Consider the following 18,163-nt stretch of genomic DNA (forward strand, 5'->3'; position numbering starts at 1 on the left):
AGGTGAATTGGTAACAGAGTTATTCCTTACTGCCAGCTTCGACATCTCTTCTTCGAATTTCTATAGAACTGCTGGGTAATTTTTTTTTTTTTTTAATCACCAGAGTTGTTGCAGAGTCTAACCTGGAATTAATGGATGGGCAACAGTCGATCTAATTCAATGTCTAATGCAGAATTCACCTTCCTCCCCAAAAACTTAAAATACAAAGTGTATATATATGTATATATCTATGCTTAACTTGCTTCCATTGTCAGGTTCGATAAAACGGAAAAGCACAACCATTGTAAAAATGCCATTTTCTCTCACTAGATATTTTAAATAAGCATCACTTCTAAAAAGAAAAACAACCGTCTCACTAATGTTGGAAAACTTAGAAGTTTTGTTTTCTTTGCTCTTTTCTTAGAGTTGCGTTACATTGACATCAAAGGTATAATAGACCTAAAATTAGAGAAAGATAACAAGCCGCGAGACCAAAGTACATGGATTAATTAAAACCTTATCCACAATCAAGTAAGTATTGTCCTAACATTTCTATATTCCTAGAATGCCAATGGTAATGCCCATCAAAGATTCTGGCGACTACGAAGATGCTGATTTTGTTCACTGTGAGTGATTTCTATAGTAACATAAAATACAAACATTTCAGTAACTCTCTTAACCTTTAATTTCATTCAAACTACTACCAAATTAAATGAATATTTTGAGCGAGTATGTCATAATATCTAAAGCTTATCACATGTCATCATTAAAAAACATGTCTATTTCATGCAAGATTTTAATTAGCTGATAAACTCATGAAAGAAAATTTGTTTAACTGTGAAAATACATTAACTTCAACCTTCCTAATTAATGATTTAATTTGTTTCATTGTCAGAAAACCTACAATAATTTGATTTAACAATATATTGTTGCAAATAAGTAATTAAAACTAACACATAATGATGCACCACATAACACTAATTATCGCTGCCTTTAATATATTGTATCAGAACACTAGGGAGAGATTGTCATCACTATCACAGGTAAACACTCGGTGAGTTCACCAGCAAATTATATTACGGTTGGCCGCACGTTAATAGAACGTACCGTTCCGAGATTTTATTAACATAGTGTTCAGTAAATGTCTGCTCCTTTACAAATTTATTGTTGACTTAATTTGTTTTATTATTTATAATAAGAAAAAATTACTAATTTATTAAAAATAAATAAATAAACTAATGGAATATGTTTAAACATTCTAAGATATATGGATGTACATATACAATATATGACAAAGGTTACATTTCTGGATTCCTCTTTGAGAATGATTTTTTACCAAAAACAATTTGATTAATTTTTAGTAATTCTGTTATATAAAGGCGGATTGTCCCAATAATTTATATAGAAACAGATCGAACGAGAGAGGTTATCGTAAGAAAATGTATTCAAGTAAAGGGAGAAACACAACTACAAGCTTGTAGGTATAGATCTGAACTACTATTCTTCTGAAGAGAATAGAAATTAATTTTCGAAGAAACCTATTCACCATAAAACTAGTTAAAGGATTCTGAAAGAAAGTCTATGGAAAAAATTCAAGCGAAAGCGATTCTTTAATCCAAAATAATGTTCAGTCAAGATAGAACGCTCACTTTTTAATCGAATTTAATCTCATCAAACCCTGTACTTGTTTTACATCTAAGGCTTGATTATTATTGAATAATAATCTAAAATAATCTTCAATTTTATTGAAAATGTGGCAATTATGGTTTTACCCAGAACCATGGGAAATATTCAACAGTTTGAACTAATAAGTATTTTAGAACTTTATTAAAGGTTAAATGATTTAAATAAAACTGATTATTTTAATTTTGTTTTTTCTGTTTCAGAAATGCGTCAGTTGGTGATACATATAGTTTAGTAAACAAATAAAGGCAACAAAGCCAAATCGCCTTTTTGACTGCGCAGAAATAATGGGATGCTTGGAGATAGCCATTCTATCTTTGTCCATACTTTTAATACAGAACTCATCAGCTAGAACTGTAACTGAAACAAAGCACCATTGGAGAACAGGTTGGTGAATCATTATTATTAATTTATTTTCTTGTAATCGATGTTTTTTTTTTTAGAAGATATTTGTAGCCATCAATATTAGACAAAATTTCAAACATACTGTTATTACTATTTAGATAGGTCCCTGTTCTACCGATACCCTTTTACCATCTTCTTTGTATTATCACTTATTTATAGATTCTTTTATAATAGAATTATGTCACACTCAACAAAGCTTTAATAGAAATGAGAATTTCATGGAGGAGCTCACAGAAAAAGACTTCTAGTACTGTTTCGAACAATGGTAAATTCGCATGGAGCGTTGTAGGGATAGGGGAGGGGTGTATATTGAAGGTGATAATAACTAAATATGTATAAATTTAAAATAAAATGTTTTACAGCAATAGTCTCGTTATTTAATAGCCACAACTCGTAAAGCATCTTACTTCTTCCTGAAGAAAGAGACCTCCTTAAAAGAAGCATCCAGATCCAAAATGGTAGTTATGGTGTTCATTGCGAATAAAGCCTTTTATTTTAAATTTCCTATTATTTCTTAAAGGTAGTGAATAATAACGAAAATCCAGTGTAAGTCGTCGCTAATTTGACACCGGCAAAGAAGCCTAATCCTTCGCGTTAGAACTAGAGAATTGAACCTTGAAGGTTTAGTAATTATGAGATTTTTTATTTTTGCACTTATTAATATTTTATTTATCACTGAATTTCCTATCAATTATTATTTTCAAGCAAGCACGTTTAATTTAATTCATGCTGTGCGTTATATGTCTTCTGTTCAAGTGTATGTATCATTGTTTTTTGTATTACTTTTTTTTACTAGAGAAATAAACTTTTATAGTTCTTTATTTCAATGATAAGTAATACAGGTACTTCCAAAATTTCATTCAACCAAAATAATTTACATAAGGCATAAATTTACATGTTACCGAGAGAGAGTTGATGGCAAACTGTTTGCATAAATCGAGTCTGTAAGGGTAGAAACAGAGTGAGTAGTATGATGACTATTCTGTTTAGTAGTGTGCCGCCAGCTAGACCAGAATGAGCGTGGTAATCTCATTTGAACTGACTGGTTGGAGAAGTAGAGGTTTGAGGGGTTTTGGTTAGCAGTACCAGAGGTTTGGTGAGGGTGGAGGATGGCAACTAAGCGTACAGGAGGCAGACAGGACGGATTGTGGGAGCCTGCTGCTGATTAATGCCAGCCTACATTATCTCTCAACTGTTGTCAACACAGACAGCCTCACCCAGTCTATCCAGTAGTAAGCCGTATGGGTCTTCCTAGCGACTGGGATGGCAGTTTCGTTAACACACAGCATTAACTGCGACGTACAACTTCCTCTGCCTGATCGAATTATTATTCCCCGCATTAAATAAATAAATTGTTTGACAAAAAACTTAACTTTCTAAAAGGAACGAAATTACCGGCTTGAAATGCTTCATACTTTTTGTTTATCCTTTCCTCTACATGTAAAAAAATATATTTATCATGCTATCATGACAAAAATATTGCTATCATGCTGTTCTACGATATTGGGTTTTAACTGAAAATATTTTACTCTGTCAATGGCGAACGTATCAGCATAACAAACAATCTGAAAATCGCAGTAAGGTGATCATTTATTTGGACGCTAGAAAGACATCCGACAATAAGCTTTTGGTGGCCAGATTCGTTCAGTTGGCTAACTGCTAAATCAATTTTTAATTTTTTTAAGAAGTTTTTTCTAAAATCTAGCTGTAAGCAACTGGAAGGCAGTTTTGTTAATACCCAGCACTAGCCGCGACATACAACTTCTTTTCAGTAATAGAATTATTATTCTGCATTAAATTAATAAATTGGAAAAGACGTTTTCTACCTTAATAAACCAGATACTGAAAGAAAGGAAAATCTATAACCGGATAGCAGTGAGAAAAAGGAGTATTAAATTAAAATAATAAAAGTAATTAACAAGCTGGTCTCTGGCAGACCTTTTTTCTAAATAATTGTTGAATTTACTTTTTTGAAAAATAAAGTATTATTATTATTATTCAAACAAGCTGGCCACTTGAGATTTAAGATGTAGTCTATCTTTTCTATTACCTAAATTGTAATTGACATTTCAATTATTGCCAACATATTCAGAAGTTAAAATTTGTATCTACGAGGTGAAGCTTTAGAAGCCAACTCTACTGTGTCCTTTGTACTTTCTTTGGAGCACTTGTACAAAAAAATTCAAGAGTGAAATGAAAAATGTTTTTTTTTAAAAAAAAGAAGAAAAAAAGCATCTTTCACACTACTACTTTTTCAATTTTGGGATCTTAGTTAGCGATATGAAATATCTATTTATTGGATAACATTTTCAGGTGAATGGGGTTCATGTTATGTACCACAAGGATGCGGTGAAGGTGCCAGAGAACGAACAGTATGGTGTGCCGAAAAGACTACGGGTGAAACTTCCCTAGTTAATCTTTGCAGAGTCAGCGAAGAACCTCAAAGGACTAAAAAATGTTTTGTAGCTTGTAGAAGACATAAAGGTTTGTATGATTTTTTTTGTTTTAATTCACCTTGCATTTCTTTTACGTTAGTCAAGAATTAAGTACTACCTTATTAGACTCGTGATAAAAAAATAATAAATCTTGAACAAAATAAAAAAAATTCTAGTGCGACTTAATTCAGCCTTAAAATTTATCAAACTAAAGCTTGCTACACTTACATTTAGATTTTCTAAGAAATGGCACCTACTGGAGGCCATAAGAATGCTTTGTTTATGTCTTGCTAGTTTTATAACGATTGTAATTACTCAAGGATTTTCATTTCTTTCGCTCATGTTAGCTTTAGTATAAATTTCATAACAATTGACTGATATAAACTTCTATACTAAAACCCACTTAGTATACAGTATTGAACTGTGGGGTTCAACGAAAAGCTCCAATCTTCAACGAATTCAATCGTAAATTCTCCGCACTATCGATAACGCTCCATTTTACGTTTCAAATCTTAACAAAAATTTAGAAATAAAGTAAGTCCTGGTTGTTCGAACTCGCTGTCAAAACTTTCATCAGAACTTAGTCTCATTCCAATCCTCTTGTCCGCCATTTATCATCTCAAGCTCATCCTTCTAGGCCTCGCGATCTTTTCTCTTCTGAAGAGAGTAGTTAATTCAAAGGATGACTCAGGTAGTGTAACTTCTCCCCTCAGTTAGTGGGTGTGTAATAGGGTTAGTTATTGTCATTGTTACTAATTGTTCAACTAGCGCTGGTGGAACTTGCAAAATAAATTTTTAAAAAAAGTTCAAATTTTGTAGTTTATTTAATTATTAGATCAGTCTATTTTACCATTGTTTGTGTTATACTATTTTAGAACATTTGGAATGGAAAGTTGGTGAATGGGGTCCATGTTTAACTACAGATAACGAAGTGTCGAACAGTAACGCTGGGATTATGGAGAGAAATGTTTCATGTATACTAACCTCACATGACCATATTCAGGTAAACCTAATTTATGTATTGAATAACAACCATAATGAGAGAAGAGTTCCATAAAACCATATAGAAACATAAGCCTATAAAAGTTAATTTTGTTTTTACATGATAGATGTCAATGGTAATCGATGAAGATAATTGCTTGGTGGTTGGCCAACGACCAGAATCGTCCAGAGAATGTGAAATACCATACAGACAAGAATGTGTGCTAACAGAATGGTCCGAATGGACGCCTTGTTGTGATTCTACCCAACATCGGACCAGAAGTGTATTAGTTGCTCCACATGATGGTGCCCAACCTTGTCCTCAGGTATTTACAATTTAAATTAGGTACAAATGTCGCTTGCTTTGACCCTTGGGAATGCTTATCTCTGTGTTATTGCTCCTATATAAATATTTACATTGCTAACTAGCTAAAATGTCCCAATCGATAATCTGCTTTAGTAAGGCTGTTTCGAATTTACAAATATTTGTGCAATGGAAAATCGAAAATAACACATTCAATACTTTTTCTATGCAGAAAATGAGACTTTTGTGCGAATCCAAACCAGATCCAAAACGCGAATGTGGATTATTCAAAGACTTTCAAACATCTCGGTCAAAAAAATGGCTTCAAAATTATAACTATAATTACACTTTAATTATTACTTTGTTATTATTACTTTTTTTATTATCATTATTACTTTGCTACTAGACGTCATGGCAACTCTATAAATTCATCTCTTTAGACATAACTATTTCTCCCTTTTACTAAGTTAAGCCAGGTTCGAGAGTTTGTCACAATACTTATCGAATATACATATATAACTACTGATACATCTTTCTGCTGATTAAATCAGGATATGTTGTTGGAATAATTTCTATTATTTGTGTCCTAAGGGTGTTCTTGTTGGAAGTCCGCCTTCAAGATACCTAGGTTTTCCTTCAATTCTAGGAAATAAATCTCACCTACAACCATAATATTTTACCTTGTTTTTTACAGCAAAGAACCTTTCGGTTATTTTGCTCTTAACTGTGCTCTCCCTTGAAACAATTTTTTATCTCATTCACTATAGTTCCAAGGTCAATTCCAGCTCACCTTCACCTTATTCACCTTGATTAATAACATCAAAAAAATCTTGAAACTAAGAATAAAATATAAGGTAATCATTTATTTGTCGAGTACAAAATTTGCCATTTCTGGCTGGTATTGGTTATTCTTCGCTAACTAATATTTATTCACACAATATAACTCAATCACGTCAATGTAGATAGATTTTAAATAAATTTTTAAACTCTGTTGTCAGTGAATAATTAAAAGATTGTATTTTTCTTCTTTAATGATAACTATTGCAATATTTACAGCTTAGTGAATGGAAATCTTGCGATACTGATGAACTAGGATGTGAAAAACCAATTGGAGGTACAAAATTAAGGGTAGAAAAATGGGGAGAATGTAAAATGGAAGGAGTATCACTATGGGATGGTGATAACCGAGGACAAGCTGATAACTACTACAAGCACTGGCCACAAGTTGGGACCCAGCATAGGACAGTTACCTGTCTGAATTCTGCTGGCATTGCCGTAGATGTTAGGTAGTTATTTCAATGCTATTCATTACATTTTAGCATAATTTACTTACTTCTTATAAATATTAGGTTTGATTTTACATAAAACATGACAACTAAACAAGTAAATGAACGTTACCAATTATTGTATAGTAAGAAAGCAAAAACTGATCTGGGAGAATGAAAAAAGTCTTTAATCTGACCTATCCAACTGTACCCTATTTCTAAGCGAAGCAAGCTTTCTATATGTATGTATTGTACATTTTTAAAATGACTCAGAATTTTCGCAAACGTTTTCACCGATTTATGTAGGAATTTAGCTTTGGTATAATAATATAAGAATTTCGATCGAAATTTTTTTTGTTATCTGAATTTGAATACATACATTTACGTTCTTTTCATTTTTAAAACTTCGTCTTAGCTTGTAGGAATAATAAGTAAAACCTTTCAATTATTGCTGTGTTCTTCATGAATCGTCATTATTTGATTTAATTAATTTAGAATTTAATTAAGTGAATTCGACCTTGAATAAATTATATAATTGATTAAATAAATCCCTAAAAATCAACATAAAGTAATCGCCTATTTTTTCAGGTGGAGCTTTAAGTCCAACTACCGAATTAGGTGACTGGACGGGGGAGAAAGCCCATACTTTATTATAAACAATTTTATTCTAACAAATAAAAAGTAGTCATACGCGATAATTTTTTTAAAAAATCTTTTATTGGAATTTACCACTGCAACAATTGTTGCAACAAGCAAATATGGTAAAAAAAAGAAAATCATGAGTGGATAAGGCACCCAGTGGTGCCACTCCAGTAACGTGCTTTGCTCTCACGATAAGAAAAGATCACGAGGCCATCTTCTCTTCAATCTCATTAGAGGATTACCTGGTAATGTGGAGTAAGATAGGTGTTTTATTAGAGGGTTAGGTTGAGCTGCTGTAGAGGAATGAAATTTGAAGAAACGAGTGTTAGCAAGATCTGAAATGAAAGGGATTTTGAGGTCATTATTATGGATAGTGAGGTTAGATACATAGATCGGAGCGTTAAGAAGTACGCGATATTAGAAATGGGGTTTTACAAATCTACGCTTTATTATTAATACAACAGTCCCAATTACCTCCTAAATTTAGCAAATCAAATATGTGAACACTTACCAAAGATATTGAGGTACTAAAAACATTACGGTAAAATTTATAGCATACTCGTATATTAAGAAGAGGTGAATAATCGTTATTTACTACATTGTATGACTTTGAAATTGCATGTTCAAACACATTTTTTGTGCATGTATTTTAGTAAACCAATTGAACAATTGACCATCAGTTTCTATTAAGTTTATGGATGTTGATGGACCACTATTTACTCAAATCTATAGTTTAAAATTTTTTTGGTATAGTTGGTTTAAAGTTAATATTAGTACGCCATTTGTACTAACTTTAGTAGGTGAAAAAGTTATTTTGTTCTAAAAATTATGTTCACTTTCTCATTTATTTTTACATTTAAATAAATAACAAAATATTGTTTACTATTACAGTGATTTTGTTAATTGTATCCATATTTCAGTGAATGTGTAAATGATCGAGCAGAAATGGGACTACCAATGAGAGAAAGAGCGTGCATTATATCTCAAGATTGTGCAGTTAGTGAATGGTCAAAATGGACTGTGATACAGGAAGGGTGTATTGATCCTAACGGCAATGTGTGAATTAAATATTTTTTGTTAATAGTTACATTATTAAAAATCTTGTGACAATAATTAAAATCAATATATTTTTGCAGGAATGGGAAGGAATTTCAGAAAGGAGAAGAGAAATACTTCGTTTACACGAAGCACAAGGACAAAGTTGTCCACATTTAATCGAAAAAAAGAGAACTAGAACAAATCTTCCCCTTTGTTCTCATAAGTAGGTTTTATAAAGTTTATTGAATCCTACATTTATGTTTGCCACTTTATTAAGGAAAAAATGATTACTTCTCTATGTGTTTAAATAAATATAAAACATTTCAGATACCGATGGGTAACAAGCAAGTGGAGTGCTTGCACACTTCCAGGCGTAATAGGTGTCGTAGTGTGCGGCGGAGGGCTTCAGTTCAGAAATATAACCTGTGTAAAAGCTGATGGAGGTCAGCCGCTGCCAAAATCGTCTTGTCTAACTTTACCCGCACCACCCACTGTCCAAAGGTAAAAACTGAGTTTACCATTTATTTTTTTTGGAATAGTTCAGTGTTTATGTTGGTTTTTATTTCGGAAACACCCAATGAATATAATTAGTTGAAATTTAGTCTGTTATAGGATTTATTCAAGAAAAAATATTTTTAAAACCTGCAGTAATTTTGTAAGAGATCATTGGGAATATTGGAAAGTCCTGAGTTCAATAAGATTGTGAGATTTCGAAGCTTCATTTTCGAGGCCAATTCGATATTTAGTTTCTACGTAAACTATTCATCGTAAGCCATCATTTAGTTCTGCCAGGAACAAATATTTATCAGAATTTATTAAAGTTGAGCACGATAACGAGGAAAATTTACATAATTTATTAATTATTGACAGTCTCACTAAATTTAATAATTTGTATTACTATGTGGTATCCGCATTAAAAATTAGAGAATTCATTATAAATATTGAAAATTAAAGAGCAGTTTATTTTTCTTTATCAATTTTAATTCTATTAGTTGTCTTTTATTTTGTCATTAGTCTAGTTATCTTTTATATAAAAACAATACATTTTTAGTTTTTAGTTATTTTATATGCAATTAAATGTAATTAAAGTAGAATGCTACTTTAATTTGTTTAATATGTGTTTCAATACTCCATTTGTATAGGGTAATACCCTGAAAGCAAATAAAAATTATACTTATTTACTTATTCATCATAAGAAAAATACTAACTGTTTAATTTTATCATCTCGGATATTTGTTTATGGTGCAACATTCTGAGGCTGCGGTCCTCCAGCTGACCTAGATGATCTTGCATTGTTTATTAGATAAACATAATAACATATTAGTAATCGCTAGGCAAACCTGAACCTTTTTCTTCATATTAAATATTTCTGAAAAATCCGCAAGAATTGAAGCTTTGGACTTTAGACCATACAATTTTGGAATTTTTTCTGTGATCTATAGATCTAAGTCATGTAAGAAACTCCAGACTGCTTTCTTCACTAAACAATACTCATATATAATAATTGTTTCCTTTTTAACTTAAATCGTCATTCTGAACAATTGTCAAGATCAGGAAACTTGAATAATTTCTCTTATAAAGCTACTCGATTAAAGATCACGATCAACAATTTCTGTTTATTGCCCAACACTTCTTACTCGTCAAAAAAAAAAAAAAAATTAAATAATAAACATGGTTTTTTTACACTGTATGATTTTTGTTATTACAGATGTGAGGTGGCCTGTCCCAGAGATTGTGAAGTTAGTCAGTGGGGTCCTTGGGGACCATGTAAACCATATCCAGATACATGTACTACGTCAGGCCAAGAACAACCTGTGCGATTATTTCATAGGGGTAGGTTACAGTTATTAGTGCTTATTTTGTTTGTTTTGTACAAAAGTATAAGATACATATTTTTGTTGTTGTTGTAATTACTAGCTTGCAATCACAAAAAAAAAGTACAAGTAGAATTCAATTTAATAGCTTTTGAACTTTTCAGAAAAACAGTTTAGTCCGTTTCTTATTAAAGTTTATCTAGCACATCTTTTTAATCATTACACCCTTCAAAATCAGATGCACTCTTCAGAATTTTTTTCAATTAATTATTGTTATATTTTTACAATGAATCACTCCTAATATTAAATAAAATATTTTTTGTTTAGGAGAGAGAGAACGCCGTAGAACTGTATTAGTAGCGCCTAGTGAACTAGGCTTAGGTTGTCCTAGCCTAGTTGAAGTTCAACCCTGTCCTCATCCAAGATGTTATACTTGGCGTACTGGACCTTGGTCCAGCTGTTATCTGAATGCACACCAAACAAAATGTGGCTCTGGAACTCGAACTAGGCATGTTTCATGTGTCACACACTCTGGTGTAAGTTTTCTGCAAATTATTTTGAACTAGATGAGTTAAAAAAATAAAAAAAAAAATTGTGGGATTTTTCATTGTAAGAATTATGTATGAAATTCTCAGGCGCGAGGACAGAAGCAGTGGCCGAGCAGAATAGAGAAATTGTATTAACGTAACCAAAGTGCGTTTTGGATACATTTAGCAGGATATATTTTAATTCAATTTCCTAAAAATTCTGTAAAAAAAAATACCCATTATTTAAAATGTTTAAACATTTATACATGAGATTTGATTTAAATGTAAAAGATTTTCTCAATTTTTTTATTGAAAAAAAGTTTTTATCAGAACTACAGCCCATAAAATAAATAAATCTTGAAAAGGTTTATTAGAGTCTAGAAGTGAAGATATTTAAGTATAAAAGAGTAAATAAATTTTAATTGTTTGACCCATAGGAAACCGTTCCAGATAGTTTTTGTACAGAATTAATGCCATTAGCAGAGGAGTCCTGTCTACTTCCATGCCCTTACGATTGTGTAGTGTCAGGATGGTCAGCTTGGACTCCATGTTCTCAGTCTTGTTCAACTCCAACCAGCATGGCACTTAGATCTAGGAACAGAACTATTATCGCTCCGCCTGGTCATGGTCAGCAGTTTATTAAACTTTCTTGTCAGCAGATCGAAATAAATTAAATTGTTATTGTATTATTGCTATTGTTAAATTATTATGTAGGAGGTCATGCCTGTCCGGATCCTGATGAAATGATGCAGATTGAAGGTTGTAATACACACGGTTGTCATGGTTATAGCTGGTTGACTCTTCCATGGCAAGAGTGTAATGCAACTTGTGATCGTAAAGGAGTGAAAGTTAGAGAAGTTTGGTGTGCTGAAAATCAACAATATGTATCTCCTGAAAAGTAAGTTGTAATTAAAACGGAACTATCATTAAGAGTATAAGTACGATAAAATTTTCCTTGAACTGAACGTATAAATTTCTATATGTTTTGTTTGCAGATGTGCAACAATGAAGAAACCTGCTGAATCCGATTTGTGCAATAAAGATTGTCCAACAGAATGTGAAGTATCGCCTTGGTCAGAATGGTCTGAATGTAATTCTCAAACTTGTTATCCCAGTAAGTAAAGTGTTCGCTTAAATAACCTGCAAGGTGAAGGTTTTCATACCAATTACCTTTTAATTTTGTAATTTAGAATTTTTGGAGTTTAAAATATATACAATTATTTTGAATGTATTACTTCTTAATATATCAGATTGTTCAGCCCTTTCTGTCAGACATCTAAAGTGTCCCCTCATGGTAATGTACAGTTTTACGAACGATATAATGCGAGTATAGAGTTTAACATGCTTTGCAATTCTAAGTTTAAAATTGCAATAATGCAATTTTACTTCTTTTTATTTTGCTGAAATTCATCTATAATTGGATCTATTTGGTCTGTAGAACAATAGATGTTATTTATTTATTTGTATCTTTGAGTAAAAACAAACTATAGAGTTTGCTTTTAAAATAAAATTTTAATGTTTGTATAAGTGTTGTAACAGATTTGAATTTTTAAGTAACCTGAAAGAACAATATTACTTTTTCTCTTTGTTTACAGATGGCACTAGAGGAGAAGTATCCACTCAGACAAGGTACCGAGTAGTCTTAGAAGGCCATAACTGTGGACCTCTTGTAGAACACAGGCAATGTTACACGCGAAGTAATCCATGCCCCCGATATAAATGGACAACAGGAAATTGGTCACATTGTCAGTTGGCTACAGGTGTCAGATGTGGCCATGGTTTGAGGACTCGAGGTGATTTAAATTAAAATAATTATTGTAGAGTACTTGGTAACTTACATTTATTTTGAAAACAAAATTTATGAAAGTGACTTTTAGATTTATGGTGTACGAAAGAAGAGGTTATTGGCTCTCGAGTGGAACTGAGGCATTGTTTGGCTACAAATGAACCAATTCCAGTCAGCGTCCAGAGATGCCACGCTGATTGTCATACTCCCTGCCAGCTTACAGAATGGTCTCAATGGTCCCCTTGCAAGAGACCTTGTTCTGGCAAGAAAGTTCGAACTAGAGAACTAATTGGTATGAAAATTAATTATAAATTATATTTATTTAAGCTGATATCACCCGCCTGCTGTTCTTATTTCAGTTTTTGATTTCATTAAATCACTCTTATTTAGAACGTTTAATAAAATCGCCTCTAGTTCGAAAAAGTTATTTTTTTAAAAGATTTGTCAAGTTAAATACTTTAAATATCTCTTTTTTGTATTTTTTCACTTTTTTATTTTTTACCTACAGAACCATAAACCATCAACTTTCATCAACTTAATTCGAAAATTTCATTTCTGTTAAAATCACTTTTTAAGAGAATAATTTAATCTCTTTCAGGATTATCTTTGCAACATTCCACATGTAAGGAACTATCGCTAATCGAAACAGCGGATTGTCCTTGTGAAGAATATTTTCCACGAGCTCTTTCGGTTTGGTCTACTTGTTTGTCGAATGACAGTATTCCCTGTGGAACCGGAACGAGATACAGAGCGATGGGATGTTTTGATCAAAAGGATCAAATGGTTGACCCAAGGTAATAAAGTATTTTTAGTCATTCTGCATTTAAATTTTTTAAAAAAACTAATATATTCCTTAAAAAGTAAATGATATATTTTTCATTGAAGAAGGCTATGTTTGTTCTATCAGAGTAAAGAGGTAACCTTTTTATTTGAAACGAATGCTGAAACTATAGGTTTGGTTTTTCAAACTGGTGCAGCGAAGACGATGAGGCGATGAAAATGAATAATGGTTAATGATTGATTTTGGTACTAAAGATGCTTGAAAATGGGGACCGCCAGTGTCAAGCGATTTTGTGGGCACACTAACGGCTACAAAATAGAAAAGGATGGAACTCGAGGTACAGAATTGATCCTCGGTAAGCCTAGGTAGCTATATTCTATCAGGCAATCAATATACCTTTGTGCAGTTGAAATCATAGTATACTATGATTATATAACGAATAATTAATTGTAGAATCATCATCTTTACGGACTTTTAGGTCACCTTACTGGTTAGCAAGAACTCTGGCTTTCTCTGGCCACTTAATATACTTTTTCCTAATTAAAAGAAGAAAAGTCATATATTTATATATTAACTTTTGTTAACTTTAGTTTCAAAATATAGAAAAATACTTCGACTAAATTCAAAATTGTTTCTTTGAACTGGTTTGAAGAAATTTTTTGGGATATAAAATTATAAGTTTATACAAATATAAAATTTAAAAAAGGCATTTAGTCACGAATATATTTTACCAGGATAACTTAGGCTATTCTTTTGCAGTCTATGCGGGGGAAACAATGGACTGCAAGAAGAGCCATGCTTCGTTCCTTGTCCTGTTGACTGTCTTTTAGGAGAATGGACTCCGTGGGCAGAATGTAGTTCAAAGTGTGGGCCAGGAATGCATGAAAGGACGAGAAAGGTATTTGCATACTAAAATAACCCATTTTCATACAATTAAATAATTTTTTTATTTTAAAATAGTGGACCCTAAACAAATTTGTCGGTATTTTAAGTACTTTTCCTGTAAATAACAGCAATAAAGGTCAAAACTTCCAATGTAATAATGGGAATAATGTTTCTTTCCATGGCAATATGGATTATTAAGAATAATCTTAGAGATATTGATATTTCTTGCTTTTTTTAATGAATGTTTTAAAGAAATATCAACAAGCTTTGTTAAATACATTTAATTAAATAGATAAAAACTATGCTGGAGCAATATCTATCATCTTTTTATTTACTTTTTCCTAAGATATTGATGCTTAATGATAGTGGTACTTTCACAAGTGTAAATCTGTATCTGAGGTAAAACCGAATGTTTTCACTTTAAAGGTTCTGCGTAACGCTTCCGCTGGAGGTCGTCCCTGTGGCAGCACCGTTCAAAGTAAAGTATGTAATGTACCTTGTGATGTGTACCAATGGCAAGCCGGCGGTTGGAGTGATTGCACCTTACTTCCTTCTGATCGACCACAAGGTTGCGGTACTGGTGACCAATATAGACAAGTTAGGTAGGAAATCGAATTGTACGTTGGGATTGTAACAAAAATAGTATTTAATGATGTGTTTATAAACAAAAAATGACCGTTAGGTGATCAGAAATGAAATTATGGCGATAATTATTTGAATCGAGAGCAATTCAAGAAAGCAACTACTGAGAACTATATGATCAGTTTTTCATTAAAAATAATAATAATAATGAGTATTTGTCCAGGAAAATATGCCCGGCAAATCAACTATAAAAATAGAAGAACAATGTCCTTTGACTTCCTTTATACTTGCCCTATTGCCCAGTCTTAGCATCAACGTTCTACCATTTTTTCGGTATCTTGGTGCCATCCTTTCCTCAGAAAAAGAAATATTACGCCTAACTAGAAATATGAGAGGAAGTCAAAGTTTCCTGATTCCATACTCTACGAATGATAATGTTGGAAGATCCAAATAACATAGATGACAAAAACACCTTATTGTATTACAAGTTGCTAGAAATGTAAAAGAAAAAATTTAGTTTTTATCTAAAACCTCATTTATATGCATACTAAATAATGTTATTCGGTTATTCAATAGTTGATGTTTACCCAAACATTTTTTTTAGGTGTGTAGATACTCGGACAAATACACAAGTCAAAGAAGAAATGTGTGATTGGACCACTCAACCAGCTGACATAAACGCCTGCCACCTTGCTTGTCCAGGCGATTGTGTGCTTAGCCCTTGGTCCGAATGGTCGATTTGTCCTAAAGTAAGTAAAATCTTATTGATGCAATGAGTAAAAAATAATAATAATAATTGCTAAATAGTATCTAATAATTCTGTTACAGGGATGTGCAGGCAATAATCAGCAACAACGTACTAGATCTCTGCTGAGAGCAGCGGCAAACAGTGGCGCAAATTGTCCACATTCAATTCAGACACAGGCTTGTCAATTGAATCTTACTTGCTTTACTTATCAATGGGTTGTAACAAATTATAGCTCATGTTTACCGCTTGGAGGCAGTCCATGTGGGGAAGGTATGGCTACAAGAGCTGTATACTGTTTGAGAAGTGATAATCGACCAGTTCCTGATAGGTAAATATCTCTAGAAATTTGTTTCAACAAAAATTCGCGCAGTTATTCTTTTAAAACTTGGTCATAATTACATGAACTATTATGGATTTGGGATCTAAAGGCCTTGTGACTTTCGTCGTCCTATTGTGCCCTAAACTGATGTGGAAACCATAGCCCCCAAAATTAGGTTTAAGATACCTTTCGTTAATCTGAATGTTGGACTGACGATAAAACATTGTTGATAGATTTTGGTAAACTTTTACTTTTAGTTGGTGTGCTGATTCTCCTAAACCTGAGCCTACAGAAATGTGGTGTTATACGGATTGCCCAGTAGACTGCGAACTGACACCGTGGAGTGAATGGAACACATCAAAATGTCAATGCGGGGAGATTGGTGAGACATTTTATAGTAAGTAATAGCTGCAGTTATAGAGAAGACTATTGGTTACATGAAAAAGCTTATTACAATATCCATTACTAAATGTTTAGGTATGAGTAGACATGCAGAGGTAGCTACGACAGCTAGTTCATCAGGCAGACCATGCCCAGAACTTAGTCAGTGGAAGCCGTGTCCAGCTACACCTTGTTACAACTGGCAGCCAAGCTCTTGGACGCCATGTCAATTGCATGTAAATGTACATATTAATTCGCTTGATAACCAGAAAAAAAAATCAAAGGCAAAGGTGCAAAAAAATCAAAATATAAAAACAGACAGCATGATTTAAAATTTAACTATTATTTCATTTAGGGTGCATCCTGCGGACATGGAATTCGAACTAGAAATGTATCCTGTATACGTGGTAATGATAACACAACAGTAGAAGCTTGGCATTGCACAGGCATGAAGAGACCAATTACCTGGGAACCATGTCACAGTCCTTGTGAAAGTGACTGTCAACTTTCTTCTTGGAGCGAATGGTCGCACTGTCATGCAGATTGTAATAAAGATACTACAGGTATGTTACAGCAAAATTATTTAAAGACAATATTTTAAAATAAAATTAAATAAATTGTAAGCGTAGTGAGCTAAACGAATTGGCTAATATTTTTACAAATTTTTAAGGTTATCAAACAAGATCTAGAGCTGTCATCAGGCCTCCACAATCAGCTGGAGCAGAACCTTGTCCAGAAGCATTGTGGGAAACCCGTCCTTGTGATCTTGGTCCTTGCTACACCTTCGACTGGACAGTTACTTCTTCCGGAAATATTATTTGTCAACGGTCGGACGGTCTTCATGTAGTTGGTATGCCTAAAAAGATGAACACAAATACGTTTTAATAAGTTATTTATTTATCCAGTACATCAAGATACTTTCTGAAGAGCATTTAAATAAATGATAACCCCAAATTATTAATTTTTTTATATTTTAATTTTTTTTAATATTTAATATTATTTCTTACTGTAGAGTATGTTTTACTAGCAACTCAGAAATATGTTTTACAGTCTTGTGAGGCGGTGCAACGAAAAGCTCTGCGATTAAAGAAATGAATGAAAAAACTTGATGTTAAATTTTCTTGCTTTAAAATAATTTCGAGCACGCAAAATCTGGAGCTAAATTAACTGAAAGAAGTTTGATAGAAAAAAAAAACATTTAAAAATATCTTTCTAGTAATAATTGAGCTAATAGTGAGAAATAAATATTGCAGGAGGATGTAATGGTAAGAAGAAACCAAGACCTTCAGTTTGCCAATGGCAAGGAGGACATTGTATTTGCCAAGACGGGGCCATTGTTCTGCAACAAACAGCTTGTCCATCAGAAGTCAACGAAGTTCAGGCCAGAATGTATTATCCAGGTTGGTATACTTACTGTTAAGGTCCACCTAAGAAGAGAAAAGAAAGAGCTGTTTGTTAAGCTCTCATAAAAATTACTAAAATTCATAATACAAATGTATCTATATGCTCTAGGAAACACCACAGATATGAGATTTTAAATATATAAAGGCCAACTATAAAAACAATATTAAAAAAATCCAAATTCTAATTGTATTCATGTTCCTTACA

General features: G+C 32.6%; 1 protein-coding gene across 5 annotated transcripts in view; it reads left to right on the forward strand.

The window, feature by feature from the left end:
• The window catches only part of LOC141456892 (thrombospondin type-1 domain-containing protein 7A-like), a 258,640-nt gene that overhangs the window by 233,766 nt on the left and 6,711 nt on the right, over positions 1 to 18,163 (forward strand). Inside the window, exons 3-27 of one of the 5 annotated variants that reach the window (XM_074133255.1) lie at positions 1,866 to 2,049; positions 4,381 to 4,551; positions 5,378 to 5,505; positions 5,612 to 5,809; positions 6,844 to 7,073; positions 8,615 to 8,750; positions 8,831 to 8,955; positions 9,060 to 9,233; positions 10,441 to 10,565; positions 10,874 to 11,082; positions 11,511 to 11,700; positions 11,788 to 11,971; positions 12,069 to 12,187; positions 12,669 to 12,866; positions 12,951 to 13,151; positions 13,458 to 13,653; positions 14,400 to 14,538; positions 14,952 to 15,127; positions 15,712 to 15,856; positions 15,936 to 16,183; positions 16,432 to 16,571; positions 16,652 to 16,797; positions 16,911 to 17,118; positions 17,226 to 17,405; positions 17,809 to 17,955. In XM_074133255.1, the coding sequence (XP_073989356.1) occupies positions 1,950 to 2,049; positions 4,381 to 4,551; positions 5,378 to 5,505; positions 5,612 to 5,809; positions 6,844 to 7,073; positions 8,615 to 8,750; positions 8,831 to 8,955; positions 9,060 to 9,233; positions 10,441 to 10,565; positions 10,874 to 11,082; positions 11,511 to 11,700; positions 11,788 to 11,971; positions 12,069 to 12,187; positions 12,669 to 12,866; positions 12,951 to 13,151; positions 13,458 to 13,653; positions 14,400 to 14,538; positions 14,952 to 15,127; positions 15,712 to 15,856; positions 15,936 to 16,183; positions 16,432 to 16,571; positions 16,652 to 16,797; positions 16,911 to 17,118; positions 17,226 to 17,405; positions 17,809 to 17,955 (4,213 nt within the window). In that variant the 5' untranslated portion in view covers positions 1,866 to 1,949. Of the gene's footprint in view, positions 1 to 1,865; positions 2,050 to 4,380; positions 4,552 to 5,377; positions 5,506 to 5,611; positions 5,810 to 6,843; positions 7,074 to 7,966; positions 8,219 to 8,614; positions 8,751 to 8,830; positions 8,956 to 9,059; positions 9,234 to 10,440; positions 10,566 to 10,873; positions 11,083 to 11,510; positions 11,701 to 11,787; positions 11,972 to 12,068; positions 12,188 to 12,668; positions 12,867 to 12,950; positions 13,152 to 13,457; positions 13,654 to 14,399; positions 14,539 to 14,951; positions 15,128 to 15,711; positions 15,857 to 15,935; positions 16,184 to 16,431; positions 16,572 to 16,651; positions 16,798 to 16,910; positions 17,119 to 17,225; positions 17,406 to 17,808; positions 17,956 to 18,163 lie in introns of those variants that run through there. The other 4 variants (XM_074133256.1, XM_074133257.1, XM_074133259.1 and 1 more) reach the window with 4 other exon arrangements.

Source organism: Rhodnius prolixus, unplaced genomic scaffold (assembly GCF_049639745.1).
Source record: "Rhodnius prolixus isolate KJV_2025 unplaced genomic scaffold, Rpr scaffold_10, whole genome shotgun sequence".
NCBI lineage: Eukaryota > Metazoa > Arthropoda > Insecta > Hemiptera > Reduviidae > Rhodnius > Rhodnius prolixus.